Genomic DNA, 26,042 nt, shown 5'->3' on the forward strand with positions numbered 1-26,042 from the left:
CATAGAAACAAAACAGAGCTTACCTTCTATCAGCCATTCACAGTTCCCATTTACAGAGTAATTCCCAGGCCCATCAGTCACGTATCCGTATGAGTTCCGCAACACACGACGTTGACCTTTGCAGTCTCCTGCAACAGCTCCAGACCCAAACAGAAATAAAGCAAAGCAGGCCAGGCACAACCACCTGAAACCTGGTGCTTGAACTCCCATGATTCCATGCAGACTGTGCCACCAGCTTCCAAATATTCCCTGTAGCCAGTCAGACCTATAAAGATGGCAATAATATAAAAATATCTTCATCCAAGCAGAACACGGAAACATTTATTACAATGTCTGATATGTATCAGCAGTGAATCTAGGAAGACATGGCCAGACATGCTGGCCTCCACACTGCATGACTGACTGTATCCAGCTAAGAGAAACTGGAAAATAACCAAATACATACAGAGGAATACATAAAGGACAAACAACCCCAGTATAACTATCACCATACTGGGACAGACTAAAAGTCCATCAAGACAAATGTCCTGTTTCCAACTGCAGCCAATCCAGGTCACAAGAATCTGGTGAAGTCCCAAAACATATTTAACAAAGTAAATGACAGCCCATTAGTTATTCTCACTAAAAATAAATGATTAAATTAACTTGTCTCTTTTTTGATATTTATGGGTCATAGACTAAAGTCTACCTGTTATTGTCCTAGGTTCCAACTGCTGAAGTTGCCATCTAAGCTCATCCAAGGTACTGTATAAGCTGTGGATTTCCCCCAAATCCACCTCACTAATGGTTTATGCAGTGACGTAGCAAAGGAAGGAGGCACCCCTTCGCATTCTCCCCAGACCCTCATAACCTCTTTAAATCTTCGCCAGTGCAAGCAGCTTCTCCAGCCTGCTGCTCGTGCTAGCGTTAGCCTTTCCTCTGACGGCACTTCCTTGCTCCGTGACCAGGAAGTTATTTAAGAGGAGAGCCAAGCCGGCATAAGTAGCAGGCCAGAGAAGTTGCTCACACTGGCGAAGATTAAAAGAGATACAAGGGGAAGGGAGGACGCGAGTGTGGCATGGGAGGGGCTGAAAGGTGCTGGTGCCCCCAGCAAAATGGCACTTGGTCCACCCCTCCCCCCCCCTTTTTTTTTTTTCTAGGCTACTGGATTTATGGACTTTTTAGGGAAACCATCTAAACCACTTTTATCACATTCTCTGGCAATGAATTTCAGAGTTTAATTAAACATTTAAGAGAAAAAATATTTTCTCCAATGTGTTTTACATTTACCATTTAGTTGCTTCTTTGCACGTCCTAGTCCTTCTATTTTTTTTTTTTTAAAGCGTAAACAAGCAATTCATGTCTACCAATAGGAGAAAATATTTTTTCACTGAGAATAGTTACACTCTGAAATGCAGTGTCAGAGGATGTGGTAAGAGTGGTTAATGGAGCTGGTTTTAAAAAAAGGTTTGGACAAGTTCCTGGAGGAAAAGTTCATTAACTGCTGTTGAGACAGACATAGGAGAAGCCACTGCTTACCCTGGATCGGTGGCGTAGAATGCTGCTACTATTTGGGGTTTTGCCGAGTACTTGTGACATGGATTGGCCTCTAAGAAGGAATACTGGGCTAGATGGATCATTGGTCTGATCCAGTAAGGCTACAGTATTCTTATGTTCTTCCCCCCATTCCACGCCATTCAGTACTTTATGAACCTCTATCATATCTCCACCCCCCTCCCCCCAGCTGACTCTTTTCTAAACTGAGACTTGGCCTCTTCAGCTTGTCCTCACAGGAAAGTCAGTGCATCCCCTTTATAATTTTTAATCACCTTTCTCTGTACCTTTCCTAATTCCACTATATCATTTTTGAGATGCAGTGACCAGAACTGCAAACATTTGAGGTCACAGAATGGAGTAATATAAAGACACTATAAATATTCTCAGTTTTGTTCTCCATTCCTTTCCTAACACTTCCTATCATACTATTTGCTTTCTTAGCTGCTGCTGTGCACACTGAGCAGAGGGGCTGCAATGTACCATCAATGATGACAACTAAATTCTTTTCCTGGGCAGTGACTCGTAATGTGAAACCTTGTATTATTATGTAGCTATATGAATCACTTTTCACTTGCTCACATTAAAATTTCAGTTGGCATTGGATACTTGGTCTCATAAGGTTCTCTTGTAATTTTTCACAGTCCTCTTGTGATTTTAATTTTGTGTCCTCAGCAAATTTAATCACCTCACTCGTTATTCCCATTTACAGATCATGTACAAATATGTTGAAAAGCAGTAGCCCCAGCATAGACTCCTGGGAAATCTCACTATTTACTCTTCTCCATTGAGAATATTGACCACTTGAACTGTTTTCTATCTTTTTATCTCCTGCCCCATGACTTTCTGATTTCCTCAGGAGTCGTTCACATGGTACTTTGTCAAACACCTTCTGAAAATCCAGATATACAATATCAACCGTTTCATCTTTATCCACATGTTTATTCACCCCTTTGAAAAAAAAAAAATGTAGCAAATTGGTGAAGATTTCCCTTGGCTTTGCTCCATGAATTCATGCCTATATATATGCTCAATAATGGTGGTGTTTATAATAGTCCCTCCCATTTTTCCGGCGCGCACACATACACAGACCACCACCCCACCCCCCAAAACAGGAAAGCTAAACTAGCTCCTTTGGAAATACAGTAGTACCCTGTGAACAACACAGAAATATACACACTAAGTCATTCACGTGCTAAGCAAGAGAGCACCACAAGACCAAGCTGTGAAGTCTCCTGAAGCTGTAAAACAAGAAGAGAGATCAGCAACCAATGAAGTTAAATCAGACGTCAAGTGAAGGAGTATCACTGACAGCATTATCACAATTTCATTTTTGTCACCGTTAAATCTTCTCTAGGTGCTACTTAATGATCTTGTGTTACTCTAATGCTGACACTAAGAGTTACTGATGTACACTACTACCATTTAATCTGATGTACTATCATCGATTTGCAATGTCACTGTTAGCAACCCCTTTATTATTTATTCTCAAACATTCATTGATTCCTCTAGGACAGTGATTCCCAACCCTGTCCTGGAGGAACACCAGGCCAATCGGGTTTTCAGGCTAGCCCTAATGAATATGCATGAGATCTATTTGCATGCACTGCTTTCATTGTATGCTAATAGATCTCATGCACATTCATTGGGGAAATCCTGAAAACCCGACTGGATTGCGGCCCTCGAGGACCGACATTGGACACCCCTGTCCTATCCCAGTGATTCCCAACCCTGTCCTGGAGGAACACCAGGCCAATCGGGTTTTCAGGCTAGCCCTAATGAATATGCATGAGAGAGATTTGCATATGATGGAAGTGATAGGCATGCAAATTTGCTTCATGCATATTCATTAGGGCTAGCCTGAAAACCCGATTGGCCTGGTGGTCCTCCAGGACAGGGTTGGGAACCACTGCTCTAGGATATTAGCCAAACACACAAAACAGCAAGTGATGTATAATGGTTCACAAAATCTTTTTATCGTTACAAAATTAACAAACAAAGCAGAATTATTTGAACAAGAGTCATCTTCAAATATATAGCAGTCACAAACAAAAAGAAATCTGTTAACATTCAAAGCAAGAAATCGGGCTGCCTAAACTTTACAAGCAGGTTTTCCTATAAAGTTATACATGATCAAAATCTTAGAGTTTCTACAAACAGCAGCTTTAGAATATTTCAGCATTTGGAAAATCCACATGTAATATCTGCTAACCATAACATGTCGAGTACAGTATGTTGTGCTGCCAATATATTATGAATAAGCCGCTATGGGCTAGATTCACAAAGCAAACCAATTGTGTACCAATCAGTTTGCAAGCCCTTTGCTATCTGATTTCCCTCCGACCCGATTCACTAACCTGTGTACTGATCCGATTCCGATCCGTGCATGCAAATGAGGGGAAACGACATGCAAAGTAGGCAGGGATGCGATTCACTAAACAAATCTGGGACACCGATCTGGGGACCAGTCACACACACATGTCCCTGCCAACTCTCCTGCTCCATTGCTGCCCTGCACTCTGCCCTGATCCTTCAGCCCTACTCTCTACCCTGAGCTCTGCCCTAATCTTGCCCTGCTCTCTGCCCCGATCTTTCAGTCCTGCTCGGTTCCAAAATGCCGTTGCTAAACTCAGCTCACAATCTCCACTTCCCCTTGCTCTCTGCCACCCAGACTGATCTCTGCTGCCTTCCTGCAGTGAGAGCCCACGAGTTTAAAGCGGGGCTGCACTACGGCATGTTCCAGAAAAGAGAGCGGGTTAAGGCTTAGTAGGATTCACGTGTTCTGGCTGATTGACCTCCCCCCCCTCCCTGCCTATCTCCCTCCCTGCAAAAGTGTCTTCCTTGTGCGGAGAGAGCATGCGCAGACCATCAACAGGCAAAGAGATGGTCTGCGCATGCATTGGGATTGCTCAGTAGCGATCCATGTGGTCAGTGGGGGGCGTTCCTCCGATCGCCCCCATTTAAATATTCTCCCTTCGTGAATTGGTCGGTTTGCCGCGGATCAGCCACAGATTGGCACAGAGAGGCAGGTTAGTGAATCTAGCCCTATACAGTACTCCCCCGATATTCACGGGGGTTCCTGGAACGGAACCCCTGCGAATGTTGAAAAACTGCGAATACGGTTTTTAGTGGGGGAGATAGGAGAGGGCAGCCGGAGTGCCGACGAGTGAAGGAAATCACTTGCGGTATACTCCGATCGCTTCTTCCTGTACTAAGGTCGGGCCTCACCAATCAGGAGCTGCTTATATCTCTAGTAAAATGTGAATGTTCCCTTATCCCTCAAAAACACTGTGAATGTATAACTGTAACCCATTCTGGGCTCCTGGGGAGGACGGGTTAAAAAACAACATAAATAGATAACATTTTATAAACCTCACTCAAGAATAAAATTACTTGTAGCATCCAAACTTATGGCTTTGCAGAATTATACAAGAAAGTTGGTTTCTTCAATGCCTCAACTCTGTAAATCGATGGTAAGCCACAAATTTGATTATAACTTTAGAATTCAATCAGAAGTGAATCCACCAGAAACTTTTGTGATGTTTACACAGATTATATTGACTATTAAAAGATTTAGGGGATCTTACTAAGGTGCATTAAACACTTACCTCCAAATTCTATAAAGGGTGCCCAAATTTGGGTGCAGTCCAGAGAAGCGTGACCAACTTAATTGGGATTTAGCCACTGTTGGAAACAAGATACGGGACTTGATGGACCTTCAGTCCGTCCCAGTATTGCAATTCTTGTGTTCTTAGAGACATTTATCATCAATAACTGGGCACAAACAATTAGAATTAATTGGAACCAGTTAGGGGTTGTGTGCTATTCTATAAGCTTGGGCACCCAAATCTCATAGTATGCAACCAAAAATGGGGCATGGCCATGGGAGGGTCAAGCGTGTGGATGTGCACAGAGTTATAGAATTTTAGGGATCCGTACCCAACTTGCTACTTACTATTGCAAGGGGTGCCATACTGCAAATGGCACCAGACTAGGTATCACTCATGCTTAAAGAAACCCCCTGGACCACCAATGAGGTATCTGCTTGCCCCTTTAGGGGTTCGCCATAAGAGGTGCTTGGACCTTGGAGGAGGTGGAGGGTGGGAGGGCTTGAGGAAATGGCCAGGAACATCAGGCTGCAGCTTGACAGCCCAATGCTCTAGGCCAGTGTTTCTCAACTCAGTCCTGGAGTACCCCCTTGCCAGTCAGGTTTTCAGGATATCCACAATGAATATGCATAAACTTGATTTGCATATACTGCCTCCATTATATGCAAATTTCTTTCATGCACATTCATTGTGGATATCCTGAAAACCTGATTGGCAAGGGGGTACTCCAGGACTGAGTTGAGAAACACTGCTCTAGGCCACTAGAACAGTGCTGCTTGCTGTTTGGCTCATGAGCAGAATTATTCATTTACCATACTAATAATAATAATAATTTTATTTTTATATACCGCTAAAGCCATAGTAGTTCGAGGTGGTTTACAATAAGAAGAGCTGGACAGTCAGCGAATAAAATAACAATGAAGTCTTTGAATAAATGAATATTTGTAGGGAGGGAGAGAGACAGAGTAAAAGTCACAATGTAGGGACTTCGAGTACATGTAAGTGGTATGCAGGGATAAGGCTTTAAGAGTTCTTGGTTACAAATCGGTTAAACAGGTTGGTTTCAACTAGTTTCCTGAAGTTGAGATAGGATGAAGAGTGGCCTGATGATGTTGCCTAGCCAGCTGTTCTGTTGACTTGATTGGAAAGCAAGAGTTCTGTCAAGTAATCTTTTGTATCAGCAGGTTTTTATTGTAGAGTGGCTAAACATATGTATTCTGCATGTAGGCCTGGTGGAACAATCCAATTTAAAATGGAAGACCAAGTATAGGGGGGGCCATACCAAGAATAGATCTGAAACATAGGCAGGCAAATTTGAACAACACTCTTGCTTCTAGGGGCAGCCAATGAAGTTTTTGGTAGTATGGGGTTATGTGATCCCATTTTTTTATATCGAAAATCAGTCGCACTGCCAAATTTTGTATTATTCAGAGTCTTTGAATGGTGTTCTTGAGAGACCCCAGATAAATGATGTTGCAGTAGTCGAGCAGGCTTAAAATGGAGGATTGCATCAGTAAGCGGAATGATGCTGCGTCAAAATACTTTCTGATGGTTCTTAGTTTCCATAGTATTGAGAAGCCTTTTTTGATCAGTAACTCTGTGTGACTATCTAGTGTGAGGTAACAGTCCAGCGTCACTCCCAGAATTTTTATGGAATCGACAATAGGGAAGTTCTGAACATTCAGGGAAATTGAAGTATCTTTGATTTTGTCATTTGGGCTCGACAGGAAGACCTGTTATACCGCAAGCTGCTATCACAGTAAATCAAGCTGCAGTAAAAGACTACTTTTTAGCACATCTTAATAACTTCCCCCCTAAGGGCCCAATTGTATATATAAAGCCTAAAAAATTGGCACCAATCATAATTGCACTTAACGTGGTTCTAGAAAAGGCACGTGCCACATGTAAAATTGAGCTTAGCGGCTGTACACAACACAAACATTTAGGTGCACCCATTTAGGCCAAGAAAAACCAGGCCTAAATACCTGTGCCTAAGTTGTGCATGGGTCAGGTGTATTCTATAACATAAGAACTACCATCTCCAGATCGAGTCCGGTGATCCGCACACGCGGAGGCCCTGATGTAATTTTAATCACCCATATCCCTCTATGCCTCTCATAATGAGATGTGCATCTAATTTGCTTTTGAATCCTACAACAGTGGATTCCGTAATAACCTCCTCTGGGAGAGCATTCCAGATGTCTACCACTCGCTGCGTGAAGCAGAACTTGCTGACATTTGTCCTGGACTTGTCCCCCCTTAGCTTCAGTCCATGTCCTCTTGTCCATGTCACGTTGGACAATGTAAATAATTTATTTTCCTGCTCTATTTTGTTGATGCCTTTCAGTATTTTGAAAGTCTCAATCATGTCCCCTCGCAGTCTCTTCTTCTCAATGGAGAACAGTCCCAATTTCTTGAGTCGTTCCTCATATTCCAAGTTCTCCATACCATTTATTAGCTTCGTTGCTCGTCTCTGCACCCTCTCCAGCATTTTTATATCCTTCTTTAGGTTGGGAGACCAATGTTGGACACAGTATTCCAAGTGTGGTCTGACCATTGCCCTATAAAGCGGCATTATAACTTTCTCCGATCTACTCGTGATTCCTTTCTTTATCATGCCTAACATTCTATTTGCTTTCTTTGCTGCTGCCACGCATTGTGCCGACAGTTTCAGGGTCCTAACTATCAGTACACCCAGGTCCTTTTCTTGTTCGCTCTTACCCAGAGTTGCACCTGACATTCTATACTCGTGTTCCTTGTTCTTTCTGCCTAAATTAATTACTTTACACTTTTCCACATTAAACTTCATCTGCCATTTCTCCGCCCATTCTCGCTAACCTTCTGCGATCTGATTGCCCGGCATAGATTTGTGTCGTCAGCAAACTTGATGATCCCACTGGATGTACCCTCTTCTAGGTCATTTATGAAAATATTAAATAAGATGGGCCCAAGTACCAAGCCCTGGGGTACATCGCTAGTCACTTTCTCCCAGTCTGAGAACTTCCCATTTATGCCCACTCTCTGATTTCTGTTCTCCAGCCATTTGCCTATCCATCTTAGTATATCTCCCTCTATTCCATGGCTTTGTAGTTTCCTGAGAAGTCTTTCATGTGGAACTTTGTTGAACGCTTTTTGGAAGTCCAAGTATATTATGTCCACCTGCGGCAAAAGGCAGGGCAGTCGGAAAGGACCTCAGCAACTGGTCCTCAGCAGTCGCTTATTTAGGATCGGCCAGCCCAGTTGGTATTGCTTTTTTTATTTTAGTGAATCGCTTCCTGTCTGCATTTGAATGCCATTCCCCCTCATTTGCATGGGTGAATCGGAGGATGATTGGGACACAGATTAGTGAATCGGGTTGGACGGAAATCGGGTCGCAAAGGGCTCATAAACCGATCGGTACACAATCGGTCCGCTTAGTGAATCTAGCCCTAAATGTTTGACATGCAGAGAATGTCGAAGACACAGCTTCTCAGTTCAGCGGAAAACAAAGAACTGATGGTCCCACAAGATAACATCAGGCAGAGCTGCATATATCATTGAAACAAAGAAACATAGAAAAGTGACGGCAGAAAAGGGCCAAGGCCCATCGAATCTAGCAGTGCTATAGAAATAAGTAGTAGTAGGAAGGCATCAGCATGTGCATATGGGAACTGCCTAAAGATTTACAGTGACAGTGCCCGTACTGGGTTCCATGGATGAAGTCACCCACACGCAAGAATATTGTGCCTGCTTGTCCTCGGAGAACATAATGTTTTCAGAATATATATGATACTATAATAGAACAGAGAGTTAGGTAATGGCTAAGATCATAAGAAACAGAGCAGCAGTGGGATTTGACCCTGGCTTTGCTGGTTGTCAATCTAGTGCTCTAACCACTAGGCAACTCCTCCACTTCACTACTTCATGGCATATCTGCTACTTGTATTTTTTTTTTTGATAGAGTAAGTTCCACCCCTTTCAGGATTTTATAAACCTTTATTTATTTATTTTATAAATCTTTATTTATTTTTAAAAGCCAACATAAAGTGCAACAGGTTAACAAACAATTAGTACAATAAACAGCACTCATTACAATCAAATGATATAATAAGTACATAACACCCCCCTCCCGCACCCTCCCACCCACCCTTCCTGGATGTGTATAACACTCATTCAGAAATCAAAGGGAAATACTAATGATCAATTCTTACAAAATTTTGTTAATGGACCCCAAATCTCTTTGAATTTATTATATTGTCTCAATTGTAACGAATTCATACATTCAAACTTATAAATTTGGCATAAGGTTTCCCACCAAAAAACTATAATTTATGTTATCCCAATTTTTCGTGATTAGCTGCATAGCAACTCCTGTCATGATGAGAAGTAATCTATTCTTATTTGCATAGATAGATAGATAGATAAAATTGGATGTGTGTGTATGTATATTCCAGCATAACTCTAAAACGCATGGACAGATTTCAACCACACTTGGCATACATATGACTTACTATCTGGGGGAAAATACTGTGGGGTGGGAAGGGGGTGTCATATAAACATTATCGAAAGACAGATTTTACTGTCTACCCCATAGTTTTTGGCCTCACTGAGATGATGTTCCAGCATAACTCTGAAACGCATGGAGAGATTTAAATTAAACTTGGTCTACATAACACTTACTATCTGGGAAAAAATAGTGTGGGAAGGGGGTGACAAGTACAAATATTTGAAAACGACAGATATTAGTGTCTAAACTATAGAGATTAATATTGACACTCACTATGCCATTTAAGTACAAGTTCAGCCCCATACAGAGGGCCATTGGGATAAATAAATATCCAGGCAACACCAGGTAATCTGCTAGTTATACTGTATATATAAGAAAGGTTGAGAAATGTTGATATTTGTTGGGGGGGGGGCTCAAAATAATAATCTGAAAATTTATAAATGGGATGAAACAGCAAGTAAAAAAAAAGGCAATGAGTGTTCAAGAATGAGCCAAATCAGACAGAGGGTTCCAGAGAAGTAAGGTTCTAGGCAAAAAAAGTGGCCCAATCTAAGAGGCCAAATCAAAAAGTAAAGGCAAAATTCATTTAACAGCTTTGATAGAAGTGTGAGCAACTAAACATGATGGTAAATGGTACTGCCTCCGAAACGTCAGAAGTGATCAGCGGAGTGCCGCAGGGCTCAGTCCTATTTAATATCTTTGTACGGGACCTGCCTAAGGGTCTTCGAGGTAAAATTGCATTATTTGCCGATGACGCTAAACTGTGCAACGTAGTGGGCATGGGCACCGTGCCCGACACTATGATACAGGACCTACTTTTACTGGAACAATGATCCACAACTTGGCAACTGAGTTTTAATGCCAAAAAGTGTAAGGTTACGCACCTTGGCAGTGGAAACCCATGCAGGACTTACACCCTGAATGGTGAGACCTTAACAAGAACTGTGGCAGAATGGGACCTAGGAGTAATCATTAGTGAAGATATGAAGACTGCCAATCAGGTGGAGAAAGCTTCATCCAAGGCTAGACAAATGCTGGGTTGCATCCGAAGAGGTTTTGTCAGCCGAAAGCCTGAAGTTATAATGCCACTGTACAGGTCCATGGCGAGACCTCATCTGGAATATTGTGTTCAATTTTGGAGGCCACATTATCAAAAGGATGTGCTGAGAATGGAGTCGGTTCAGCGAATGGCCACTAAGATGGTCTCAGGACTCAAGCATCTCCCATATGAAAACCATCTAGGTAAGTTTCAGCTATACTCTCTCGAGGAACGCAGAGAGAGGGGAGACATTATAGAGACGTTCAAATATATTACTGGCCGTATTGAGATGGAAGAAGATATCTTTTTCCTTACAGGACCTAAGGCAACAAGAGGGCATCCGTTAAAAATCAAGGGTGGGCGATTTCACGGTGACATTAGGAAGTATTTCTTCACTGAAAGGGTGGTTGATCATTAGAATGATCTTCCACTTCAGGTAGTTGAGGCCAGCAACGTGCTCGATTTTAAGAAAAAATGGGATAAACATGTGGGTTCACTTCGAGGAAGTGCTTAGGGGGGAGGGTTCTTCGAGTGGGCAGACATGTTGGGCTGATGGCCCTTTTCTGCCGTCATATTCTATGTTTCTATATCACTTTTCCACATAGTCCTCATGCAAGCCGACGCATTTGCTGTATCGTTCAACTAGCTTCTGCATTCCTGCAGAACTTTTCGGCTGCACCTTCCTTTACTTCATCATTAGAGGTGAATCTGAAACCTCATAGTGTCTCCTTCAGTGGATCGAAGATATGATAATCACTAGGCACCAGATCCGGGCTATAAGGAGGATCTCGAACCCAAGTTGTTGCAATGTCTCTTCCGTTGCTACTGCTGTATGAGGATGTGCATTGTCATGGTACAACTAGACTGTTTTGGACAACCTTTTTTTGCTGTGAAATTCAGGTTTATTCATTCCACAGCAATGCTGTTCACTGTTTGCCCGTGTGCTTGGAAATGCACCAGAATAGGACCCTTCATGTCCCAAAAGAAGGTTAACATGATTTTCTTGGAGTAGGGCACTACTGCATGACATTCTTCAACGGTGCAATCTTGCAATGGAGAGTCTATGTTTCTGACCTCATGGCTGCCACATGATTAAAGGCTGAACGTTGCACTGTGCGTGAACAAACTATCCAACAGGCAATGCACAAGTACATAATATGTTTAATTTCATTAGCTCTGTTCTGGTTATCGTGTAATTTAACAACCTCCTTTAATTTTTGATTCACCCTCGTATTTCTATGGGAGATGGAGATCCAATTTCTGTAGCACAAAAAGACTGCAGCTAGCAAGATCCTTACTGCATATCCTGTTCTCTACTCTCCCAATCCTCGAAACTGACCCCACCCCCTAAATACCTTCCCCTCACAAAAATGCCTAAAATGCCTTGTTAACTACCCATCTCAAAATTACATGCCCACATTTGCTCCACAAGTCCATAAACTGCCTCCAATGCCAAAAACACCTCCCAGTATCTTCCCCATGACCTTGCAAATTGCCACAAATCCTCCAACTGCCCTCAGTCCCAAAAGCTACGCCAGCAATTGCCCCACTGCAAATTATCTCTGTTCCCCCAAACCAACAGGCCACATACAGTCACATGCAGAGGGATTGGAAAGATTTCCATGAGCATGCTTTCCTCACGTGTTAGAGAGTTGAAAACTGAAATTATTTTTTTCAAAATTAATGGAAGAAGATGGTGCCAAAATTTTGTAGTTCCTTTCTTCCTGTGATCTGCAAGTTAACAAAAGTGGTATAGCAAATTTTAATAAACTATAAAGTTAGTAGTATGAAGAAAGATCAACATGGATTCCTCTGGGTCAAGATTAGATATCAATTATAATACATTGAAGAATTAACTGAACAGGATTTGAAGTGGCTTAACTTTATCTTCCTTATATGAAAATTACAGATTATTTCTCTCTCAGTTGATGGGAGATACTAGCACTATGATTAAACCTTTCAACATAAGATACCAAACTGATGATTAGACCTATCCATTAGACCTATACTGCCCATCAAATCCATCTTAATGCTTTAAAAAATTTACACTAAAACATTAATGAAAATACAACAGAGAATAATGAGAAATTAGGTTCTTACCTGCTAATTTACTTTCTTTTAGCTTCTCCAGACCAGTAGAGGTTAATCCTTACGAATGGGTATATATCTAATCATGACCAGCAGGTGGAGACTGAAAACAAAACTTTGGGACAGTATATACTATCCTCCCTTCTCTATTTCCCTCAGTCTGCCGAATAGCCAAGCAGAACCAAGAACTGGAAAACAGGAAGAAAACAATACTCCGAACAGGAGTAACAAATAACATACCCAAATGCTGTTGGAAAATGCAGAGGAGAAATACCCGAAGGAAAATGTCCCCACAGCTCGCCAGCTAAGCCAGCCGAGCCACAGCCGCTGTTCTTTAATTCTCCCCAGCCGTAGAAAAATACTAGAACCCGCAGCAAAAAACAAAAACTGCCCGCGAAACAGCCCCAACAACAACAATAACAGACAGGGTGGGGACCTCTACTGGTCTGGAGAAGCTAAAAGAAAGTAAATTAGCAGGTAAGAACCTAATTTCTCATTCTTTAGCACTCTCCAGACCAGTAGAGGTTAATCCTTACGAATGGGACGTACCAAAGCAGTCCCCTCACGGGCGGGACCCCCGAAGGGCCGATACCAGAACACGCTCACCGAACACCGCGTCCCGACGTGCCTGAACATCTACCCGATAATGCCTAACAAATGAATGCAAGGAGGACCAAACCGCAGCCTTACAAATATCCACCGGAGGCACGAGCGACGACTCAGCCCAAGAAGCCGCCTGACCCCAAGTGGAATGAGCCTTGAGAAACTCCGGAACCGGCTTCTGACTCAGAAGATAAGCGGAAGCAATCGTCTCCTTGATCCAGCGCGCAATAGTAGCCTTAGAAGCTCCAGCCCCCCGACGAGGACCCGCCAGAAGGACAAAGAGATGATCGGAGCTCCGAAATTCCCGGGTCCGCTGCACATAAGCGCGGAGGACCCGACCGACATCCAACTAACGCAGCTGCCGTTGCTCAGAAGAACCCTCCCGACTACCCAAGACCGGGAGGACCACCGATTGATTGACATGGAAAGGAGAAACTACTTTCGGCAGAAAGGAAGGAACAGGCCGCAAAACAACCCGCTCCCTCGAAAATTCCAGGAAGGGAGCCCTACAAGAGAAAGCCTGTAGCTCAGACACCCGCCTAGCGGAAGTAATGGCCACCAAAAAGACCGACTTCAGCGTAAGGTCCTTCAAAGAACAGCCATCCAACGGCTCGAAAGGCGGGCGCACCAGAACCGAAAGAACCAGATTGAGATCCCAAGAGGGAATCGAGGGCCTTATGGGAGGCCTGAGCAACTTGGCCGCCCGAAGAAAGCGAATCACATCAGGAATGGCCGACAAACGCTGACCTGTCACCAGCCCCCGAAAAGCCGACAGGGCCGCCAGTTGAACCCGGAGAGAAGACCAAGCCAGGCCTCTATCCAGGCCATCCTGCAAGAACTCTAGAATGTTAGGCAGGGAAGCGCGAAAAGAGACCACTCCCCGCGCCCGGCACCATTCCTCAAAAAGACACCAAACCCGCACATAAGCCCGAGAGGTAGAAAGCCTCCGGGACCCCAAAAGTGTAGAGATCACCTTATCTGAATATCCCTTCTTACTCAGGCGGCCCCTTTCAAGAGCCAAGCCGTAAGACAAAAGGGAGACGGGTCGAACATGGGAATGGGACCCTGCACCAGAAGATCGCACACGAGAGGAAGAGGATCCGCCACCAGATGCCTCACCAGATCCGCATACCACGGACGACGAGGCCAATCCGGAGCCACCAAAACCACCAGCCCCGGGTGGCGAACAATGCGAAGCAGTACTCTGCCCACTAATGGCCAAGGAGGGAACACATACAACAGCCCCTCCGTTGGCCACGGTTGGACCAGAGCATCCAGACCCTCGGCCAGACCGTCCCTGCGATGACTGAAGAAGCGGGGTACTTTGGCGTTGCCACTTGTGGCCATCAGATCCATCAGGGGCTGCCCCCAAGCCCGCACTATCAACTGAAACGCCACGGCGCCGAGACACCACTCTCCCGGATCCAAGAAGTGACGACTGAGGAAGTCCGCCTGAACGTTTTCTACCCCGGCAATGTGAGAGGCCGAGAGGTCCAGAAGATGCGACTCCGCCCAAACCATGAGCCGAGCCGCCTCCTGCGCCACCTGAGTGCTCTTGGTGCCCCCCTGACGATTGACATAAGCCACTGCCGTGGCATTGTCCGACAGGACTCTGACCGATTTGCCCAACAAAAGGGAGTGGAAAGCCAACAGCGCCAGCCGGACCGCTCTGGTCTCCAACACGTTGATCAACCAGGAGGCCTCCTCCGCGGACCAGGTACCCTGAGCTGAGTGACCCAGACACTGAGCCCCCCAACCCAGGAGACTCGCATCCGTAAGGAGCACCGTCCACTGCGGAAGATCCAGACCCACCCCCTGAACTAGGTGAGGGGTCTGGAGCCACCAACGCAGACTGCATCGCGCCAAGCCTCGCAGGGGAACCGGAACATCCATCCCGTGCCTCTGGGGAGACCACCTCCGGAGCAGAGCATACTGGAGAGGACGCATGTGGGCCCGCACCCACCTCACCACGTCCAGGGACGCCGCCATCGACCCCAAGACCTGGAGGAAATCTCGCGCCCGAGGACACCGGGACGCCAAAAGCAGGCGAATCTGAGATTGCAATTTGCTCACCCGGGCCTCTGGGAGGAAGACCTTCCCCAAGGAGGTGTCGAACAGCACCCCTAGGTACTCCAGACGCTGAGCCGGGACCAACCGACTCTTGGAAAGGTTGACCACCCAGCCCAGCGACCGGAGAAACTCCACCACCCGAGCCGTAACCCGGGAGCTTTCCTGCAACGACTTTGCCCGAATTAACCAGTCGTCCAGGTAGGGGTGTACCAGGATGCCCTCCGACCGCAAGGCTGCCGCGACGACCACCATCACCTTGGTGAACGTCCGGGGAGCCGTGGCCAGCCCAAAGGGAAGCGCACAGAACTGATAGTGCTGACCCAAGATCGCAAAGCGCAGGAAACGCTGATGAGAGGCCCGAATGGGAACATGCAAGTAGGCCTCCGTCAGATCGAGAGAAGTGAGAAACTCCCCCGGCTGAACCGCCAGAATGACCGACCGCAGAGTTTCCATACGGAAAGAGGGAATCTTGAGAACCCTGTTGACCCCTTTCAAATCGAGGATGGGCCGAAAGGTCCCCTCCTTCTTGGGCACCACAAAGTAAATGGAGTACCTGCCCGTGCCCCACTCCGGAGGGGGCACTGGAACAACTGCCCTGAGATCTAGCAAGCGCTGAAGGGTCTGGCGAAAAGCCTGCGTCTTCCCAGGAGTCTGACATGGAGAAGCGAGGAAAAAGTCCGGCAGAGAGCGGGCGAACTCCAGGGCATAACCGTCCCGCACCACCTCCAGGACCCACTGATCGGACGTGATCTCGGCCCATTTGGGGGAAAAGTTGCGCAGCCGGGCCCCCACCGGAACCAAAGGGGGCGCCGGCAAGGCGTCATTGTGCAGGACGGGAAGCGGGGGAACCGGCGGAGGGATTCCCTGCCCCCCGACGGGCCCTCCGAAAGGGCTGCATGCGCTGGAAGAACCGACCCCGGGTAAACCCCGGAGACTGGAAAGAAGCAGCCCCACGCCCAGGGCGATACTTGCGAAATTCCCGCAAACGCCCCCGGGCCGCACCACCCCGAGACGCAGGGCGGGCACGGTCCTCCGGCAGATGGGGAACTTTCGAGTCCGACAGAGTCTGAATCAACTTATCCAAGTCCTCTCCAAATAAAAACGACCCCCGAAAGGGAAATTTAGTAAGCTTAGCTTTGGACGCAGCATCCGCCGCCCAAGCGCGCAGCCACAACACACGCCTTGCGGCCACGCCAAAAGCCATAGACTTAGCCGAGATCCGCACCAAGTCATATAGAGCATCTGAGAGGAAAGAAGCAGCCATCTCAATCTTCGCTACCTCCTGATCCACCAGAGACCAGTCATCAGACTCCCGATCCAAGACACGCTCCGCCCACCGAAACACGGCGCGAGCGACCAGTCCCCCACAAATAGCCGCCTGGACCCCAAAGGCAGAGACCTGAAAATTTTGCTTAAGTATGTTCTCCAACTTGCGCTCCTCGGAGTCCCGCAAGGCAGAACCGCCCTCAACAGGCACGGTATGCCGCTTGGAAATTGCCGAGACCACCGCATCCACAACTGGCGAAGCTAACGTAGCCCGATCCCCTTCAGGAATGGGATACAGGCGAGCCATGCTGCGCGCCAGCCGAAACGGCGTCTCCGGCGTTTTCCACTGCTCCAGAATAATATCCCGAATATCCTGATGCATAGGAAAAGAGCGGGAAACGGAACGGATCCCCCGTAAGAGAGGGTCCCCCACACGCGGAGTCTCCGGCGGCGCGTCCTCAAAACGCAAAACCGAAGAAACCTGTTGAATAAGGTCAGGCAGCTCATCTCTCTGAAAAAGGCGCACCACGGACGCCTCCTCACTGGAGAACGGGACACCCAACAACCCGCCGCCAGCTTCCGTCCCCTCCAGAGGGTCCTGGAATTCCTCAGAAGGGTCCAGGTCCTCCTCCAGACCGACACGTTCCTCCGACCACAAATCCTCGTCCCACGACACCCGCAGACGCTTGGACAAGGGAGGCGGCGGAGGGGACGTCACGTCAGACGAGAGAGGCAAAGCCGCAGGGAGCGCGGAGGAAACCCCACCCCCCGAAACCCCCTGGGCGCAACCGGGACCCCCAGCCGCCTGAAAATAGGCTCTGCATAAAGAAAAGAAAAAATCAGGAGAAAAACCCCCCGAGGGTCCCAAGGGACTCCCTGCCACAGCAGGGGACCCAGCAGAAACCTGCCCCTGCATAGTCAAAACAGGGGGAAGGTCACCTGAGGTGGAAGACAAAATGGAGGGGCCAGACAGAGAAGATGGCGGTTTTCCCGCCAAAAAAGCTCCCTCCATAGCCTGAAGCGGCTGAGAAACCTGAACCGTCTCAGCCGCTAAAGCAGGCAAGCCGGCATCAGCTGTCAAAAAATCAGCTGAGAGGGAATCCTCCAAAACCCGACCGTCAGCGGCTCGGGGAATCCCTCCGTGGGCGGACGGAGAAGACCGGGCTTCCCCACCGTTCCCTGCCGACTCGCGAGGCACCATCGGCGGGGAGCTCTGGGCGCCTGCAGCCACTGCCGACGGAGCTCCTCCACCGCACCGGCCTGAACACCGCTTGCACAGGCCGGCCGCGAGTGCCTCGCGTCTGGAGCACAATGAGCACTTTTTCCCTTTAGAAGTGCTCATTGCTCCATACGCGACCTAGCTGTAAAAAAGTGCCGGTTAGTTGAAAAAAATACAGTAAAATACAGTTTTCTTAAAGGGAAACAACCCTCCAGACCAGCACTACCTCAGGATTTTTTTTTTTTTTTTTTTACAGAATAGACTCCACAGGCTCTCTAAGCAATATGCCTTGCTTGATTTAGGGGGCAAGGCTTACTGCTGAGGCTCCTCTAAAAAAATATGGGGAGGTGGAGGAAGTGGGGGGAGGGACCCCGCTCGAGACCCGCCGGGTTTGACACCCCCGAGGTCGAACGAACCCCCAAACAGAGTCCGCCCAAGCTCCGTCCGGCCAAAAACAGGGACAATAAACCCCCTAAACAAATTCCAACAGCCCTACCAAGGGAGATGGGTACAGATCACATCAACACCTGCTGGAGACTGAAAGAAGACTGAGGGAAATAGAGAAGGGAGGATAGTATATACTGTCCCAAAGTTTTGTTTTCAGTCTCCACCTGCTGGTCATGATTAGATATATACCCATTCGTAAGGATTAACCTCTACTGGTCTGGAGAGTGCTAAAGAAAATTACATTAACCAATGACAGAACACAAAGAAAATAATTTACTCTACATATTAATAAACGCAAGAGACAATATAAAAGTTACATTAATCATTAAAATTATTGTTCTTAGACCCTCTTTTACTAAGCCATGGTAGATGTTTCCACCATGGCCCAGAGCACTAAATGCTCAGATTCTGCTACAATGGTCATAGAAATTCTATGAGTGTTGGGGCATTTAGTACTCCGGGCCGCAGTAAAAACCTCAACCGCAGCTTAGTAAAATGGTGGGGGGAGGGGGATTAATTACACTGTTGGGGATAATTTTTGACATACGGCAAGTATTCTGGTGAAATATTCCAAAATTTTGAAGCTGTCATTGACAAGATAGTGAGCATTACAAAATCAAAGCTCACATATCTGAAAAATAGACACTTAATGTAAAATTATGTCCTACCTGTTAATTTTCTTTCCTTTAGAAGTAGCAGATGAATCCAGAGACCAATGGGATACCTCACATCTACCAGCAGGTGGAGATAGAGAAACTGATTAACAGGTGTACTTATTTGCTGGCACTCCTCTTGTCTCATCAGTATAGCTCCTTGCCCAAGCACATTTAACCATCAATAGGTATAGCATGTAAAAAACTTCTTTCCCAGAACACATCGCAACCAGCAATGATACAGAATATCATCATTAAGAACACCCAATCACTAAAAGTCGCACCCGAAAAAACCGACGACCAAATACCAGAAAGGGTGGGGCTCTGGATTCATCTGCTACTTCTAAAGGAAAGAAAATTAACAGGTAGGACATAATTTTACATTCCTTAGCAAAGCAGCAGATGAATCCAGAGACCAATGGGATGTAGCAAAGCAATCCTTAATCTGGGTGGGGAGTAAATGTCGCCTTCGCAACGACCGAAGCATCACAAAAACCCCTACCGCATGTGCCCGCACATCCATGCAGAGCCGTGGAGAGAAGGTACTCTCAGAAGACCAGTTAACCTTGAGACAAATTACCTCCAAGGCACAACCTCTGGGCCGAGCCCACGAAGCAGCCATCGCCCCAGCGGAATGGTCATGAAGTTCAATCGCCACCCGCTCCCCTGCCAGCAGGCAAGTATAAAGAATGTCCTCCTGGACCATTGAGCGAGGTAGGCATCGGACGCCGCCATACGCCTGAGGCGTCCCTTGAAGAATCCCAAAAAGGAGATATAAACCACTAACAGTTGTAAGAAACCGAGCTCGCGGAGAACGCTACATACGTTTCAAAAAATGCAGTGAATAAAAGTACTGCCTCCACTATCTCCTCCCAGGAAGAAGGAAGGAAAAGCGAGCATGATGTAAAAGAAAGGATGACACCCCCCTAGAAAGAAATAGTGGTACCATCCGAACTGACACCCCATTTGACGGAAATAAGGAATAGGAATCCCCGTTGAATAAGGCCTGCAACATCGCAACTGCAAAGCTGAAGCCATGGCCACAAGGAAACCCATGGTCAACCGCACAGCTCTCTAGAGTCCCAAAGGACAAGGCTAAAATGAAGCTATCAGGAACATAGAAGAAGTACGTGAATGAATTACCCCAAACCGGGCTTTCTAAGAGGCGCATGAATATTCCGCCTTCTGTTTAGGAACTGAACTACAGGAAGCTGAGAAGTCATCGAAGGGCCCTATACCTAGTTCCTGTCACAAGCCAAGAATGGCAGATGAAGCTGAAGGGAATTGAACGCTATGCCATCGGCAATATACCTGTGCTACAAAGGAACTCAGGAAGGGTGCAACTGTTGAGAAGTATTCAAGAAAGGAAAAACCTCCAAAAGGAAGCAGAAGCCACAGGATAAGACGTCTGTAGCGCCTGGATAAGAGAAGAAATAACCTGCTTCTCATTACCCTCACACGCCAGTTAAGACTCGCTCAAAAGTTAGGTCGTAATACCAAAGTAGTATGCATATCCATGTTCATCTCAAGCAAGGAGAGCAAAGCCGGAGATAAAAGGAAACTTCTTAGTCCAGCTGTCGAAAGGCTCATCAGATCCACATAGCAAGGATGGCGCAACCAAGCCAGAGATTGTACAAATACTGTGCCCCGAAAGCAAGCTTGAGATGGCAAATCCAAGCTCTCATCAGCCAGGGGAAAACACTGAAAAAGAGAAACCAGAGGTGAGAAAGAGGCCACACTGTTACACCCTCTAACTCCCGCTTCCTGTGCCCGTCTAAGAAGCTAGGAAGCATGGAATTGTGAGACGAGGCCATGAGGTCAAGTTCCAGGAGATCTCACTTCCACAAAAAAATGGAACGCCTGAGCCAAAATTCCCAACATCCAGGATGTGGAAGATATCACTATCATTAACGTCTACACTTCTAGAGCGTACACCGTGCTGTACACTGTAACATCTAATAAATGTGCCATGCTCAGATTTCGCAGAGAGAAAGACTAACCAAACTCTTTTCCTGACCTGAGAAACGATCTGCCAACAGAATAGAAAGATGAGGGTCCACCCATCGAAGTAGAACAACTACTGTACTTGGCAACTGAGTACATCACCTACTGCCCAAGCTGCAGAGAAATACCCCCATCATAATACTGACTGAAAGGGTCCTCAGCGGCATTCCGGAAGAATGGTCTGAAGCTCCAGAAAGGAAGCTTGACCATGCTCAAGAGTAGAAGAAGGAACCAGTATTAAGTCGCCTCTGAAGACCCGACTCCTGAAGCTGAGGATGGAAGCCACCGAGCCCCCCAATCTGACAGGCCTGAATGGTCGGTGGTCATGAACTAGTCCAGGAAAAGACCGAGGTATGCCCTGGAAAGACAATCTTGCTGAGCCCCAAATTCATACAAAGCTATGTAGGCGAAGCATAGCAACTAATAGGAGCCCAGAGCGACCGAGAACCACCGGAACAAAAGCGGCTGTTGAGCCTTAGAAGGGAAAGCAAGCCGAGGTTCCCAGAGGGGTTAGCAAAATGGATGCTAGAATCTGAACAGAATCCCTTACTCTTAGCCATGGTAAGCGAAGAACGCCAATCTGAGATCGAGACCCCACACTCAAGTCTCTGGAAAGAAATACATGTCTCTCCTATAAGAAGAACCGCATCAACCCGATATACCTATAAAAATTACAGGAAAAACAAAGAGCAATGCAAATTTGAAGATGCGCATGTAAAGAACTGAAGGAAAAGATACCACCCACTTTGTGTCAGTCAAAAGACCCGACTGGAAGTCGTCCGAATCAAGCAGGCAGTCAAGCAGAAATCAGATAAATAGTCTGGCAGTGCCAACGAACCCTTAGGTAGGCGAAATGGAATGTGCCAAAACCGAACGCGCTGCTCCAAGAGAGGCAGGCAAACCTAGTGCTGACTCAGAGTCCATAGAGAAAATGTAAATATCTTCCCAGGTTGACTGCAGAAATGGGTAACCCTGAGAAACTAATGCAGCCGAATGGAATCCAGCCTGCCCATAGCCCCCGTCTTGGCCACCCACTATTAAGTGGTACCCTAAAAACTACAATAACTGTCCCGAGGACCAGCAACACTTCAAAGAGAAACGCAAAACAGAGAGACTCCATGAATGAACTGGAAACGTGAGGAGGATGCAAAGGAAAGACAAGGCGCACCAGGCGCAATCCAGAAGCAGCATCCACCTCTCCAGAGAAACGAGCTGTACATGGCCGCAAACAGACCAGGTTTCCACTCCAAAAGAGAGCTTAAGGGGAGAATTAATTGGGCATACCGTGCCAGCTACCCTACGAACTCGCAAGCAGAGGATCTCGCCCTTAGGGATCAGCAGCCACTTAGACCATGCTTCTAGAGCGGAAGGCCGTCTAGCTTTTTTTTTTTTTTTTTTTTTTTAAACTAGACTTGAACCCTCCGCCACTTCTTTTGGAGCCATATCAGCTCTACTCCTTAGCTGCGGCTGAACCTCAGCTCCTTGTTACTAACCTAGCACACAACCCTTGCGCCACCAAGGTTTTCACAGACAAGCTGGCCCACAGCAAGAAGAAAAGAACCATCAGGCCTCAAGAGAGACCTCCAACTCGGAATTCCTGCATACTACCCTGAAGAAACATGTCTAGAGCACAAGCAGGCGGACGCAGCACACAGGCAGAAGGCCTAAGGAAACCTCCAACATCGCCGCATGTTATCAGAACCCCGAGTGAAGCAATGAACCACACGAATGATACACTGGCACGCCCTTGCCACCTACTCCACCTTGCTGTTCGCCACCCATAAGGCAGCAAAACCAAGCGTAGGCAGCCAACTCAGGGCAGAAATTTAATGTGTAAGTGCATAGGTATATAAATGGACAGCCCCAAATAACAACCAGTTGCCATTTCTCTTTTTTTTTTTTTTTTTTTTTTTTTTAAGAGACGCATGTGGAATAACACCCCAGCAAATTGAGCACTGCAATACGGGGCAAAGCTGATTTCAACAGGGCTGACGATTCAACCTAGCACCCCAGTACCAGGAAAATCGTTATAGCACTACCAGATACCAGCCGCGTGGCTCCAAGGCACCAAGCAGAGGAAAACAGACCCCAGGCAGAATCCTTACCATACAGTCACCCTGGGAGATAATAGGATAGGACTGCACCAAGATCCTTAAACTCCCTGCTGCTGATCTCCCTCAGTGGCAATTTGCCTGTATCGCCTCAGTGCAGGGAGAAGCTGCAGCTGAGAAACCAAGCATGGGTCTCCCACTCCAGCCACCTGAGGCACAGCCAGAAGGCTCCTCAAGAACAGCCGCCGGAGAAAAACTCTCACAGGGAATCAAACTGATCCGGCAACAGCAAATGTCACCCACAGCCGCATCAAATTGCATTACCCTCTTTTTTTTTTTTTTTTTTTTTTTAAATAAGAAGAACAGGGAGACTGCGGGGAGCGCCGAGAGAAGTCAGCTGCCGAACCGACTCCGAGGATGCAGCGGCGCCCCCGCCAGCATCTGAGTCTTAGCGCGAGTCTCCTGCTCGCTGAAAAGGCACCGGCTCCGCAAATATGTCCATGCGTGCAACCGGAACCCCGCCGCGGCCTATGCCGGGTAAACGGCAGCTGAAGGGAACAGGCCGGAAACGGTAGGGCCCTCCCGACCAAACATTATCACAAGCCCGCGTCTCCCGCGCGCGGGAAGGAACCGGCTCGGCCAATCGCGCCCCATTTTGAAAGTTGGAGCCCACCAGGCGAAAAATAAATCTCAAACACGAGCGAACTGTCCCAAGTGCAGTGAGTCAGAAATAAATAATCAAGGTGGCGAACCACGCGACTGCACAGCCGCAGTTTCCACCGAATTTACAACCCACAGAACTCAGGACACCAACCAAACCCTGCAGTTCCAAGATAAATGCAAAAACAAAAACTCACTAAGAAATATAAACCACAGTTGAAATACAAAAAGAAATACTCACAACCTTGTCAGCAGGGCTGGCAGACGCCGGCAGACACCGGCCGAGCCCCACAGGAAGGGCCCATGCATAAGGTAGGTCTCTTTCATTTTTTTTTTTTTTTTTATAAGGGAAAGAAGAAAAAAATTAGAGACCAAATTAAACCCTCTATCATTGGAGGGAGGGTGAGGCAGGGACAAGGGGGGGCCCAAGTGTAACCTCTAAAGCCGGCACCATTTAGCCAGACACCCCTATCTCACTGAAGAGAAAAATCTCAACAGGAGAAATAGAATGGCCGTCTCACTGAAGAGAAAACCTCAACAGGAGGCAATAAAGTTCTATTCACAGCCAGAATCCAAGAGCTAGTTGAATAGCGACTTCCACCTGCTTGGAGATAGAGAATACTGATGAGACAAGAGGAGTGCCAGCAAATAAGTACACCTGTTAATCAGTTTCTCTATCTCCACCTGCTGGTAGATGTGAGGTATCCCATTGGTCTCTGGATTCATCTGCTGCTTTGCTAAGGAATAAGGTTTTATTTGATAGTCTAAGTGCTCAAGAAGGAACGTAGGGGATTAGTATGTGAGACCAGTAAAGAGGAAGACCTGACCAAACAGTTTTAAACATTAAGGGGAGAAAGTGATTGTAAGGGGAAAAGGATTTGTATACCGCCTTTTTGTAGTTTTACAACCACACTCAAAGCGGTTTACATACAGGTACTTCAAGCATTTTCCCTATCTGTCCTGATGGGCTCACAATCTACCTAATGTATTTGGGGCAGTGGAGGATCACAAAGAGCAGCATGCGGTTTGAACCCACAACCTCAGGGTGCTGAGGTTGTAGCTCTAACCACTACGCCACACTCCCCATCTACTAAGCTGCGTTATATGCCAACTCACACCTAAAACTGCAAAAATGGCCTAATACAGGATGCACTAATCCAGTGCATCTCAAACTGTGTGCCAAGGTACACTAGTTTGCCTCCTGAGATTTCAGGTGCACCACGGTACACTGGGGAGGAAGAGATGCACCGACGCCAGCTGACTGCCTACAGGACATGCCTCTTGTGGCGAGAGGCACGTCCTGTAGGCCATCAATGGGCGCCAGCACCTATCCTTCTCTCTGGCCCTCTTCCCTTCTAGCACCACCCACTGGCGTCTCAGGGCCCACCTGGAGGACCTTCCCACACACTCAGACATCGACATGTCACGCATGCGTGTGATGTCATCACGGCGATATCCACGCACTTCCAGGTGCCTCAAGCCACGACCACAACCTTTAGTGTGCAGTGGCTTGAAAAAATTTGCGGGACACTGCACTAATCTGTACTTGTTAAGTGCATGGTATTTATTTTTTCTTTCTTTAGAGGAGCAGAGGCAAAGAATGGGTGTGAATGTACTAATCAGCTAGCATGCTGACATTCCTGCTAACTGGTTCATATGTCCATAATGCAGGAGCACTTCGTACCTCCTAAATAGGCCTGAAATAAAACAAATAGAAAAAAAAAAGCTCTTTTTGATGGCCACACTAGAAACAGGCTTAAAGGGTTATTTTCAAAATGAACATCTAAGTTCGACTTGGACATTTTCCGCTAAACATCCAAAGTCGAAAGCACAGAAACATCCATTTTTGAAAGCCAAATCGCTAGATGTCATTTGGGGATGCTTAAAGATGCCAATGAGATGATACTGAATGATCCAGAAAGCATTAAAAATAGATGGAAAGAATATAAGGAAAATCTATACAAAAAAAAAAGACAATGAGGATAACATTGGGGAAATTGTACAAGAAACTGACACTGAAGAAGAGCCAAATATTTTAAAAGAAGCAGTCATAGCAGCAATTAAAGCTTTATCGAAAAACAAGTCACCTGGTATCTATCGATGGTATTCCAACTGAATTAATCAAAGGCGCAGAAGGAGCTATCATGGCCCTCACTTGAACAGATTTGGAAGGAAAAAATCATGGTCAACCGATTGGAGAAGATCACTGTTCATACCTATACCAAAGAAAAGTGATGCCAAGGACCGATTGCATTAATTCCATACACCAGCAAAACATTGCTTAAATAATGCAACTAAGGCTACAATCATATATT

General features: G+C 46.6%; 1 protein-coding gene across 4 annotated transcripts in view; it reads right to left on the reverse strand.

The window, feature by feature from the left end:
• The window catches only part of MEGF8 (multiple EGF like domains 8), a 201,476-nt gene that overhangs the window by 170,463 nt on the left and 4,971 nt on the right, over positions 1-26,042 (reverse strand). Inside the window, exons 2-4 of one of the 4 annotated variants that reach the window (XM_033914128.1) lie at positions 25,815-25,943; positions 12,308-12,397; positions 24-265 (exon numbers count right to left, since the gene is read on the reverse strand). In XM_033914128.1, the coding sequence (XP_033770019.1) occupies positions 24-265; positions 12,308-12,397; positions 25,815-25,873 (391 nt within the window). In that variant the 5' untranslated portion in view covers positions 25,874-25,943. Of the gene's footprint in view, positions 1-23; positions 266-12,257; positions 12,276-12,307; positions 12,398-25,814; positions 25,944-26,042 lie in introns of those variants that run through there. The other 3 variants (XM_033914129.1, XM_033914132.1, XM_033914131.1) reach the window with 3 other exon arrangements.

Source organism: Geotrypetes seraphini, chromosome 11 (genome assembly GCF_902459505.1).
Source record: "Geotrypetes seraphini chromosome 11, aGeoSer1.1, whole genome shotgun sequence".
Taxonomy (NCBI): domain Eukaryota; kingdom Metazoa; phylum Chordata; class Amphibia; order Gymnophiona; family Dermophiidae; genus Geotrypetes; species Geotrypetes seraphini.